This window comes from Bos indicus x Bos taurus, chromosome 23, assembly GCF_003369695.1.
Source record: "Bos indicus x Bos taurus breed Angus x Brahman F1 hybrid chromosome 23, Bos_hybrid_MaternalHap_v2.0, whole genome shotgun sequence".
Lineage (NCBI taxonomy): Eukaryota > Metazoa > Chordata > Mammalia > Artiodactyla > Bovidae > Bos > Bos indicus x Bos taurus.
Window position 1 is genome coordinate 45,631,791 of NC_040098.1, and position 12,656 is coordinate 45,644,446.

Consider the following 12,656-nt stretch of genomic DNA (forward strand, 5'->3'; position numbering starts at 1 on the left):
ATCCACCTGCCATGTGGGAGACCTGGGTTCGATACCTGGATTGGGAAGATTCTCCAAAGAAGGGAACGGCTACTCATTCCAGTATTCTGGCCTGGAGAATCCCCACGGACAGAGGAGCCTGGTGGGCTACCGTTCATGGGGTCGCAGACTTGGACACAACTGAGCGATTTTCACTTCACTCTGGTTAGGGTTCAGACTGCAACTCAACCTGCCTCTTAGTTTCTGTTGAATGCATTCAGCTCGGGCTTCAATTTTCTCATCTGAAAATGAGGATTACACTAGAACGTGCTTCATAGCGGTGTTTAGAGTGCTGCACAAAGCACTTGGAACAATACCTCCCGCACGATAAGTACTATATTAGGCAATATTGTTATATTCGGTGTTAACTTGGGCTGTGGACCTGTGTATGGGATTTTATATTTCTCATTTCCCAGACTGCCCTTTCCTTTGAGAATGGTTCCGATGCAGACCTTATACTGTTGGCTCAGGCTTGCTCTTCCCTCGTGTTTAGCACCTGATGTCTAGGATCCAGTGATTCCTAGGAGGTAGTTTGCTTGTGTTTTGCACTCCAGGTACAGCCTGCTGTTCTTTCCCCTAGTTCCTGCGAGCTCTGATTAAATCACCAAGCACCGCCCACTCCAGACTTACTAACTGCACCAGGAGCACTTCCCTCAGGGACCTGCTCAGAACCCTCCGAGCCAGTTGCCCGGGGGAAACAAGCTGGTGATGTCACAAGGTAGACACTTCCAGACCTCTCTGAGGCCCCCTCTGTAGGGCCTGTGGCAGGGCCCAGTTCTGAAAACTTTGCCCAGCCTGAGCATATTCTTGTCCACTCCAAGGCAATGCAGAGACCCTCATTCCCTTCCAGCGGTGTCCGAACTCAGGTATGTTGGGGTCATGGCCACACGTCTCTTCCTGGTTCTCTGGCTACAGACCTCTTGCCGTACTTCTTCCCTCCCAGGGAATAGAAATGCCTATGCAAATGGAGTGTGTGGGACAGCTCTCAGTAACTCTTGGTTCTCTAGCATACAGATAAAAATCCAGGGGGGTGGGGGGAGGCAGCTAAAACCCTGGGGCTGATCGATAGAGGATCAAAGGTTATTTCAGATTTCAGAGGGCCTCAGAGACCTTCGGAGCAAGATTACAACACCCTTCCCATTTCTAGTTACTCCCGTCTGTGTGCTAAACGTACCCACAATCTCTTCCACCAATCTCTTCCACCAGGTTTGTCAACCTCATTCTCATTCTCTCAGGATATATTATGGCAACTTCCTCACGCTTCCCTTTCCCCAAAGGACAGGGTAGAAAAGAGAATATCTGGCTGTGAGGATATTTCACTAGACTTGACTTACCGATGAGGTCATTTAATCATGCCCCACCCTAGCCAAATAGTGCAAAGGGCACTTCTTGCATTGCTCCCTGCCCTCTTCAAAGCCTAAATACTGAAATGCACGAGCAAAGCTGCACATTCCCTGCTATTTTCTAAATGAAGGCATCTGAGACTCAGCCATAATCCTGTCCCCCACGTTTATCAGGAACAGGAGCCTATGAGGGAAGCAAAACCCAGCTGCGTTGGAGTTGTCAGTCCCAGAGGGGTGTGTTTTACGGTGCTCGTCTCTGGCCTGCCCTAGGGCTTCTGCTGTTACAAGGACTCTGGAAGGAAGCTGCTCACTGCTCTCTGCTTAGACCTAGCCATGACGAGGACATCTACGTGTGTATATCACTTGTTTGTCTTGAGCTGGTATATCTTCCTCAACTTTTATATCTCACGAGAAGCAGAGGATCCGCGGAAATCCCAAATCTTTCTAAATGGGGGACAATGGAAGTACCTAACATTCCTTAATCTGGTAAGTACGCATCAGGAAGCAAGCTATTTGTCTCTAATATCAGTGCCTTAAACGTTAACACCCTTTGATTTTATCCAGTACAAAATTCCATGATCTTTCTTCTTCATAGTTTGTGAGTTTGGGCATTCTCTTTTACTTGGCAATTTGCTCTGAGAAATCCACTTTGGGAGTTATCCATAGCTACCTCTTGTGCTGACTAATTGCGAAACACTTTTTAAAATTCTCTTTTAAAGAAACTTATCTCTTTTTTTAAAAATTATTAAAAATTGTTATTTTTAAAAATGTTTAACTGGAAGATAATTGCTTTACAATGTTGTGTTGGGTTCTGCCATACAACAGTTGGAATCAGATATTAGTCAGTTCGTCCCGCCCACTCCTTCCCCTGCTGTGTCCACAACTCCTTGCCCCCATTGGATGTTTATTTCTCCTCTGCTCAAGCCCCCTCATGAATATGCATGTTCCCTTAGCTTGAAACCTCCCCAGTTTTGCTATCTGGGGAGACACTACTTGAGGAGAGATCCCCAGTGTTCTCCTTACCTGCTACAGGTAATAAATCCTTCCTTCTCAGGAAAAAAAAAAAAAAGAATCTTACCCTGAAGTGCTTCTCAGATGAGCCTAAACGAGGAACTAAAGTCATAGTCTCATGGTTTCCTTATGACATTGACAACATATGCAGAAGAGATTTTGAACTTTGCTTGGGGAAGTCTGTGAGGGAAGGCAGAGTGGCGTATGTTGCGTAGGAAGTGCAATTTCCAGTGGAGGAATAATGCCATTTTACAGCACACCCAGACTAACAGATTTATCTAAGAAAAGCAAATACATTTTGCCACATTCAGATCCCACTTCAATTTTTTTATAGGCTCAGGCTCTATCTTAAAGGACAAATCACCCAACCAAATGGCAAATGCACATTTTCAACCATCCACAAACCAATCATATCGCTTGCTCCTTTCTTCTCTTCCTAGCCCAGCTGACCACAATGGGATGAATGAAATGATGAAGTATAAGTGAACGGGAGAAAAATAGATTTCTAAAAAACATTTGGGGAATATGTAACATTATTTTTGGAGTTAAAAGCTAAGAATGCTGTATCCTTTGGAGATGCTAATTTAAGCTTTGAAATTTTTAACCTAAATGTAGGGTGCAACATAAGTATCTGATTCCAATTCTTTGGCATCATGATCCAGGCATACGTAATGCATGATAAGAAAAAAAAATGACTCTCTGTAATGCTAAGGAGAGGAAGTTCAGAAAGCTCAGTTCACAGAGGCCTGGAATTTCAGCTTCCTCCTCACTGGTAATCTGACTTTGGTACCTGAAGTTTGAGATTTGAGCTCTGTGTACATGCTAAGTCGATTCAGTCATGTCCAACTCTGCAAACCTATGGACTGTAGCCCACCAGGCTCCTCTGTTCATGGGGTTCTCCAGGCAAGAACACTGAATGGGTTGCCATGCCCCCGTCCAGGGGCTCTTCCTGACCCAGGGATCAAACCCTTATCTACTGCGTTGCAGGCGGGTTCTTTACCACTAGTGCCGCCTGGGAAGCCTGAGTACAGCTCTGCCATGCTTGAAAAACATCAAAGTGACTGCCTGTTTCAATCGTAGAATTTTATGAAAACAAGTAAGCAGAAAACAATAACAAAAAATGATTTTGTAGAATTAGAATAATACAGCAAAAGTCTCAGCTTTCTGTATCTATTTGCTTTATATTAAGAATGGTCAATGTAAAGGGAGCAGTGTCAGCCAGGACTCATGATCTAATCACATCTAAATTCTAGTATGGCTGTCCTATCTCACTCTCAGGTCAGTTCCGTCACTCAGTCGTGACCAGCTCTTTGTGACCCCACGGACTGCAGCACTCCAGGCCTCCCATTCCATCACCAACTCCTGGAGCTTACTCAAACTCATGTCCATTGGGTCGGTGATGCCATCCAACCATCTCGCTCTCTGTCGTCCACTTCTCCTCCTGCCTTCAATCTTTCCCAGCATCAGGGGCTTTTCAAATGAGTCAGTCCTTTGCATCAGGTGGCCAAAGTATTGGAGTTTCATCTTCAACATCAGTCCTTCCAATGAACATTCAAGACTGATTTCCTTTAGGATGGACTGACTGGATCTCCTTGCAGTCCAAGGGACTGCAACACCAACAGTGTTCTCCAACACCACAGTTCAAAAGCATCAATTCTTCAGCACTCAGCTTTCACACTAAGCGTGGCTAACAGCGGATTCATCACCTATTCCCTCAAACCAGCTTAGTGACTTCTAGCTCAGTTACATGTCCCAGAGCCATCACATTTCCAAGACCAGAGAAAGACACTCATCTGTCAAAGACACATTTCCTAGTGCTAATTCCCTGAGTAACAAAAGGAAGACTTTTCTGCATTCTTGAGCAGTATAGTCTCTTTGGACATCTTTGGGCCCTTTGAAATGGGCTGAGAGGGGCTTACCTGTGGCTGTTTCCTTTTTTTTAGTTGTCATCTTGAAAATGTGACTTAATGAAGCATTTTCCAATTGATAAAGATGGGTTAAAAATATTTTTAGAGGATTAATTTAAGGTCAGATTTCAAATACGTGACTTCATGTATGAGCCACATATGAGTAATGAACCACCAAGTCCTGTTTCCCCTCTTGCTAGGCTCTCCCCTTTTCCCCTAGTCTTATCGCCCCTCTCATTGTAGGCACTTATTAATTGGTACCTAGATGACCAGATCATCTCTTCACTGTCCTCTCACTATCAGTCCAACCATCCATCACTCAGATTTCAGATTAATCTTCCCGACAAATGGTTTTGGTTTTATTTTGTTTCAAACATCGTGAGCCTGATTGGGAAGTGTGGTCAGCTATTCAAGAAACTAGAGTGGCTCCCTCCTACCTCACAGGATCAATCGAAAGTCCTGATCTAGGAGCTCACTGCCTACTTCGCTCTCTTTCTGGCGCTCCCCTCCCCAGTAAGGCTGGTCCGTCTCCGGGAACCCTGTGTCTTCTCCAGCATTGGTCCCCAGGCTTCTGCGGTCACTGCTCTATCCACAGTCACACCCTCCTTGAACAAAAGGCCCCCCTGCTTCTCCACCACGTTGCTGCTTTCCCAGACCACATGAAATCTCAGATCTTCCTTAAAAATCTCTGCTGAGCCTCTTTGTTTTTTCCAGATTTGTTTTTCCCTTTCCCTGAGTTTTTCCAGCATCTGTTAGTCTCTGCTTATTTATGTATTGTTTGCACATCTCCACCCACATGTGATTCTTAACATTTCAATTTGTAAATAGCTCTAGAACAGTAGTTTGATCTCCAGTCTTCACCAGCCCTAACATTCTACGAGTCTCCATTGTATTACAGTGATGGGCACAGATTATCCCCATAATAAAAATTTGGTGCCTTTGTATATTGACTGGACTTGACCTCAGACTTTTCTGCATTCCTGAGCAGTACAGTCTCTTCGGACAGCTTCAGGCCCTTTAAATGGGCAGAGAGGGGCTTACCTGTAGCTGTTTCCTTTTTGCTAGGTGTCATCTTGAAAGTGTGACTTAATGAAGCATTTTCCAATTGATAAAGATGGGTTGAATATGTTTTAGAGGATAAATTTAAGGTCAGACTTCAAATATGTGACTTCACGTGAAATACTGGGCCTTAAAATTTGTAGCTCTTGAGGTCTTAAAGGATCGTGTTTCCTAATGATTAGTGTTAGCAAATGACTAATTAACTAATGGTTGCATTTATAAAGTCACAGAGGTCTCATAACTTACTATAACACTCTTGGATTTATTTTACGTAAATTTACTGAAGTCAGTACCCCATCCTGCTTCCAGGAAATTTACACCCCTCGCCTTTAAATGGGGCTTCCTAGGTGGCTTCTTAGTGGTAAAGAACTGCCTGCCAATTCAGGAGACATGAGAGATGCAGGTTCGATCCCTGAGTCAGAAAGATCCCCTGGAGGAAGGCATGGCAACCTACTTCAGTATTCTTGCCTGGTGAATCCTATGGACAGAGGATCCTGGTGGGCTACAGTCCATGGGGTCGCAAAGGGTCAGTCAGACATGACTAAAGTGACTTAGCATGCCCGCACTTCTTTAGACAGCCTTAATTTCTAGTGGGCTGAATATCCATTATGGACCCTGAGAACAAAGTCTGACTTAATACAAGTCAGCATTCTAAGAGTGTCTCATTTCTTTCTGAGGCCACCTCAGGGGATTCAAAGGATTGACGCCTGGGGCGTGAGGTGATTTGTGGGAATTTCACGGAGAACTGGTCACCATGACCGATTCCTGCCTGGTGCCTAAGGAGAGTAGAGGAAGGAGAGGAGAGATGTGAGTCTCTGAGGGAGTAAACTGACCCAGGGAAGAGGCAGCCAGTTCTCTGTGGAGAGGGAAGGCAGCATAGCCTAGCGGTTATCATTGGCTCTAGGAGCATGGGCTGTGTGGGCAGCTCCTCGGTTCTAGCACTCCTGACCCCAGGCTGGATATTTCTTTGTCTCTTACTTCCAAATCTGTCAGACAGAAAAAAAATAGTGCTTAACCACAGACTGACTGTGAGGGACAAAGGACCTGACATGAGGGAAGCACCCAGAATGGTGTTAAGCAGTCAACAGTGGAATGAGAAGATGGGAGAATGCTGGTGAGTTTCTAGTCATCTCAGCTAGAGCAGGGATGGGGCAGAGGGGAGGGGATTTTGTGGGACATCTGTCCCCTCCCTGAGCACCATGGGTGGTGGGTCATGGATTCAGGCACGGATCACCCACCTGCCTCACTGCTCAAGTATCTGCCTCCATGGGCTTTGTGCTCCAACTCCCCAGCTGGCAGAGGCCCACAGTGGAGTCCCTGCTTTATCTACGTAACAGAGGCCCAGTGGATGCTCAAGGGGGTGGGGGCGGCACCCTAGGGGAGAGTCTGCAGGCTCAAGTAGAGGGCAGTGAATCCCACTGAATGTGAAAGCTCCCAGAAGCTGGGCATGGAGATCAGGCAGTGCTGTCGGACACCCTCCGGGTGCTCATGTTGGCAGGGCTTCCAGAGCCTTGATCTTCCACAAACGTTACGTTCCCTCCACTCTGTCTGCTCCACTTCCATCCAGGGGTGGTCCTGGATTCCCCAGGGAATGCAAGCTGGGGAGAGGAGATAGAGGGAATTTTCAGCTACAATTTAAATTGGCTTGCAGAATTCATAGAGTTTGCTGGATTTTCCTCTTTTGAAAAATAAACTTCCTTCTGAAACGTGGTTGGAGGTGGTGCCTCATAACTGGGATCTCCAGGGGAGATTCTGGGCAAGCCCCTCCCTGTTTCCCACGCCCCACTTCATCGACAGAGGCACTGATATTTCCCTCCGCTCTTCATATAAAATTGCCCAAGTCAGGCAGCTCTGACTCGAGTATCATCAAGCTGTCTGGCTCTTTGGCTTCCCTGGTGGCTCAGATGGTAAAGAATCTGCCTGCCAATTCAGGAGCCCCATGTGTGATCTCTGGGTCAGGAAGATCCCCTGGAGGAGGAAATGGCAACCCACTCCAGGATTCTTGCCTGGAGAATCCCATGGACAGAGGAGCCTGGTGGGCTACAGTCCATGGGGTCACAAAGAGCCAGACACGACTGAGCTACTTTCACTTTCACTTTCAGGCTCTCAGGATGACAACAGCAACTCCAGTGCATAGGTCCTCAGGGATGGCAGAGCAGGGCCAGGGGGAGAGAGATGCTTGGGGACATCTCATCGTCCAAAGTCCAAGGTAACCCGTGAACAGTGAGAAGACAGGGATTCATTTACAGTATACAGAGCCCACTTCCATACTTGGGACCAACCTCTGATTTCCATCATCAGTCTAATATATTCACTCTCAAGCTCAACAGAGTCAGAAATAAATATACTTAACTGTCTATTCCACAAAAAAGCTTGAGATCACTGCTTTTACCTCTCAGAGAGCGGAAAGAATGTGGGCTGATAGGAGGGGAGAGTCCCCACCAGCACCCAAATAAAAGAACTGCAATTTATTGAGTAACCACGACAACCTTTTGGGAAGTTCACTCTGCACAGTATAAAGACTAGTGGCTGAAGGAAGGCCTAGCTTCCTGGGTGCCCCTCACTTGCCATGTTCTCCTGAGTGAGTTACCTACCTTCTCTGTGCCTCGTGCATAGTGGCTTTGTGGTGTGGCGCATGGACTCCTGCCCTTCCCAGCCTCAAGGTACTCAATCCCCAGCTCCTGGGAGGAGGGTTGACTGCTGATTCCTTACATGTGAGCGCCTGTCCCGCAGCTGTCCACGGCAGAAGGGAGCAGCCAGGACCAGGGCTCAAGGCCAGTGACCAGCGGACCTGGGCTCCAGAGGCTGGCCTCCAGGACAACTCTGAAGGCAGAGCGAGCTCCAGAGCTCCTTCCCAGAGTGCGAGAGCAGCTGATGGCCCTCAGCTGCACTGCCCTTCCGGTTTTCCTGGCTCCCTTCCTCTTGAGCCCTCCTCTTTGAACACTCGGCAGGTAGCTCTCAGCATCTCAGATGCTGTTTCTCGAGGAACCTGACCCACAAAATGTGAGTCAATGTACAGAAACGGTTCCTCTGCCACTGCCTCTTTCTTCTTCTTCCTAATAAAGACATATTAACATAGAGCCTGCCCTGGTCTGTATCATGTCTAATTTCTGGCACCTAACAGACATTCTGTGAATGTTGGCTGCACATGATTAAAACATGACTCCCACTGGTAAGAGTCACTTTCTAGAGAAGCCCACCCCACTGGTAAGACAGTCTACCCCATGGCCATCCTTCCCCTACACAGAAGCCAGCTGTGATCAGCTGCACAACACGGGCCAAGCACTCTGACAAATATATCTTCCTTCCAACCTGTCCCTCAATGTTCTTAATTCACCACTAGATCTCCAGGGAAGCCCCAGTTCAGATCCATTTGGCAAAGGCTTCCTCTACTTGCCCCAAGCGCCACCACCCTGACCACCACAGGTATATATTAATAAAACTCCTCAGAACTAATCCCCATTTGCTGCTTTATTCTGGATTAATCTCCAGTGCAAGTGTTGCATCATTCTGAAGGCGAGACCTGAGAAAGTCCCAGCCTGTCTGAGTCAGGCACGGAGAGCTGAGCTGGGCGTTGTATTACTTGACTCATTCAATCAGAGCTGTAATGCCTTGCTCAGGAAATTTGTGGAATCTCCCTCTGTGGAATTATTTTTAAATGAAGCAATTCTCATTTCCTGGGATAGGTTAATAGGGTTCTGGCTTAAAGCAAGGAAAATAAACTTGATGGCTTAGAAAGGTTAATAAGCTTCTGTGTTCTCAAGATTTTTGTGAATCTTGTGAAGACGTACAAATGTAAAAACTGAATATCCTTTAGCTGTGGTTTCTTAAATTGCACTAGTTATAAAAAATGTAAATTAAGCTCTCCCAGGTGGTAAGTTTGTCAGCTAGCAATAAAAATGGAAGACCGTGAACAAACTTAGATCAGCAGCATTTCAGGAGAAGGCATCAAAGAGCCAATGGAATTACGCAAGAAAAGATAAATTAGAGGACAGCAACTCTGAAGTAAACCCTGACTGAGAAGATACCATCAGCTCTGCTTTTCTGAGCAGCCAAAATAGTTGAGGAATGTAAACAACAGTAGTTTTGTTGTAAGAGCCATAAAAGGTGGCCAGTGGTCCTATCCTCTTTGAATGCTACTGTATTAATTTGCTGCTATAACAGCGCACCACAGGCTAGGGGACTTGAACAGCAGAAATTTCCTCAGAGTTCTGGAGGCCAGAGGTCCACGACCAAGCGGTAGCGGGGTTGCTTCTACAAGCCTCTCTCGTTGGCTTGCAGACGGCTGCGTCTCCCTGTCTTCACGTGGTCTACCCTCCATGTGGTTCTGTGTCCTTATCTCCTCTTCTTATAAGGACACCGGTCCACCCTACCGTCCTCATTTTAACTTCATCAGCTCTTTAAAGGCCCTACGTCCAAACACAGCCCCTTTCTGAGGTACTGAGGGTTATAACTTCAACATGTGAATTTGGGTGGGGGAGTGGGTACCATTCAGTCCATAACAGCTGCCATGTTCCCCTTGACTATTCTTTCTGTGAGTGTCTTCTCAACATTCCAGTGTATCATCCTTAGAGAATGAGCAGACGAGTGTCCGTTTTGTGAGCTGATTCAAACCTGGCCTCAAGGCCTTCCCTGAAGCCTCCCTCTCCTTGCTCCCAGCTCTGCTGTGAGCATCCTCTAGGCCCTGTGTGCCTGCTCAGTCGCTTCAGTCCCGTCCGACTGTGTGGCCCCATGGACTGTAGCCCACCAGCTCCTCTGTCCATGGGATTCCCCTGGCTAGAATACTGGAATGGGTAGCTATGCACTCCTCCAGGGGATCTTCCCAACTCAGGGATCAAACCTGCATCTCTCATGCCTCCTGCATTAGCAGGCGGGTTCTTTACCTTTGAGGGTTTCCCTGATAGCTCAGTTGGTAAAGAATCCACGTGCAATGTGGGAGACCTGGGTCCGATTCCTGGGTCGGGAAGACCCCCAAGAGAAGGGAAAGGCTGCCCACTCCAGGATCTGGCCTGGAGAATTCCATGGACTGTATAGTCCACGGGGTCTCAAAGAGTCAGACACGACTGAGCACCTTTCATTTTCTTTACCTTTAGGGCTACCTGGGAAACCCTCAAGCCCTCACTCTCCCTTATTTATTTCTCTTGGCAACCCCCTATCCCCTGCCTCCTGGGCTCCTCCACAAGGGCCCCATAGAGACTCCTTGTTGATGCAGACGGTGGCGCGGCACTGCGGGTGGAGATCAGTGGAGACAAGGTTGCCTCACGTCCACAGTGGGCATCTCTCCAAGGCAGCATCCGCCTTCGAGCTGAGGGGAGAGGGGAGACAGGGTTGATGGGTTTGTGGGCTCAAGTTGTGTCGGAGAAGGAGAAGCCCCGGAGGCTGTGAGTAAGAGCCGGTGAGAGCCCACTTTCCGTGTTCTGCAACTGGGAAAAGGCAAGAGAAAGTCAGGATGCGCTTGACGTGGGATGACACGAGGAAGGTCCCTGCGGAAAGCGGTCACGTGGACTTCACATGCTGGGCGGAGGCCGCTCTCCCCGAGGAGGGAAAACCTGGCAGACGCTCAGTGCTCAGCGCGTGATGAATTGCCGTGTTGACAGAACGGTGCAGGCCTCCTCACCGGGGCCCAGGCCCCCGCCGGCCCTCCCTGACTCCAGCAGCTGCCTACGCTGTCCTCGGGGGGCGAGCTGAAGGCCGCTGGGGAGGAAGGAAGGAGAGGCCTCTGCAGCCAGCTTCCGCGGGCAGAGGCTGCCCCCCGGTTCTGCAGCTCTGAAGGGGCAGAACAGCAGGAGTGAATGACAAGTCCGGGGGTGGTGGCAGCCTCTTCCTGGCCTTTAAAACTGTTGCCCACGGTGGTGCCAGTGGTAAAGAACGCACTTGCCCATGCAGGAGACTTAAAGAGACATGCGTTCGATCCCTGGGTGGGGAAGATCCCCTGGAGGAGGGCATGGAAACCCACTCCAGTATTCTTGCCTGGAGAATCCCATGGACAGAGGAGCCTGGTGGGCTAGGGTCCCATAGCGTTGCAGAGTCCGACACGACTGAAGTGACTTCCCACACTTTGTTGCACACCCATCCTCGCTGGAAGGCCCCCTTCTGGCTTGAAGCTTCCTCCTCAGGGTCAGATAGGCGTTCTTGCATGTTCCTGCTTTTCTATCATCTGGTCATTCTTGGCTACTTTGCGGCCCCTCCTGCCCCTTAGAGGAGGGTGTTTCCTCAGCCTTGGCTGCCTGCTTCTCTCCTCTTCCTTCTGTCATCTCTTCAGAAACCTCATTCCACCATGGAGCTTCACTTTCTGCATCTGGGCAGCCCCCTCCTGGGCAGTCTCCCTGGAGACTGCGAGGTCTGCGTTTGCAAAAGCAAGTTCCTCTAGACAAGTGATTCTCAACCTTGGCTGCTCTGATGGAATCACCCGAGAGAATGTTTTAACATCCTGAAGCTAGGTTGCACCCGAAGACTCATTACATTAGAATCTTTGGGGGCTGAGAATCAGACTTCGGGATTTTTTGGAGTCATTTTTAATTCTCCCACCTGGAGACAGTGGTCTCTGGTCTGAGCTCCCACAGTGGTTTCATCTTTGTTCTTAGACAACTGACACGTGGTTTGTTTGTTTGTGGGTTGTAAAGTCTGGCTTGAAAAACAAACTGGGTTTCCTGGCCTTGATATTTATCAACCATGAGACTTCAGGCAAGTTTGTTCAGCCTCAATTTTCTCGTCTGTAAATGGGATGTGGAGAGGAATAATACTACTTACCTCAGGGGGTTGCTACAAGAAACTGAAAGCTTAGATCAGTGCCTGGCATACAACAGGAAATCAATAAAAGTCAACTATTACCCCCAAATCAGCTATCATAGTTTTGAGTAGTCAGTAAGATTTGTAAATGATAAATTTGTGTCTAATCCAGTGGTTCTAGAACCTAAGCCTTTAAAAAGATCACCTGAAGAGTTTATTAGAAAACAAATTCCTGGGCTCTATCCCCAGAGTCTCTGATTCTGCAGGCTGGGGATGGGGTGGGGAGGGGCTGAGCACCCTCATTTCTAACAGACTGGGGGGCATTGCAGGTCTGAGGACCCAGGTGGGAGCGTCCCTGCCCTCTTCCCCCAGCGTCCTTTCCTGTTCACCCCTGCTGCCGCAGGAGTGGCAGGAGGCCAGCTTGGCTAGAGGTCTTCTAGGGTCCCGGACACCGAGATTGTTTTCCAGCCACCGACGTGGTTGATCATTAATTAGTCCAACTGCCCAGGTACCAGAACTTGCCTGACTCAGACTCGGAGCAGAGTCCAGGTTGTTCTTTCTGTACCAATCAGAGCTCTCAAGGAACAGG

The 12,656-nt window shown here is 48.2% G+C and overlaps 1 protein-coding gene across 3 annotated transcripts in view; it reads left to right on the top strand.

Moving 5' to 3' along the window:
- The first annotated feature begins 1,254 nt into the window (after positions 1 to 1,254).
- The window catches only part of ADTRP (androgen dependent TFPI regulating protein), a 67,321-nt gene continuing 55,919 nt past the window's right edge, over positions 1,255 to 12,656 (top strand). Inside the window, exon 1 of one of the 3 annotated variants that reach the window (XM_027525077.1) lies at positions 1,255 to 1,847. In XM_027525077.1, coding sequence (XP_027380878.1) covers positions 1,695 to 1,847 — 153 coding nt within the window. In that variant the 5' untranslated portion in view covers positions 1,255 to 1,694. The remainder of the gene's footprint in view (positions 1,848 to 12,656) is intronic. The other 2 variants (XM_027525076.1, XM_027525075.1) reach the window with 2 other exon arrangements.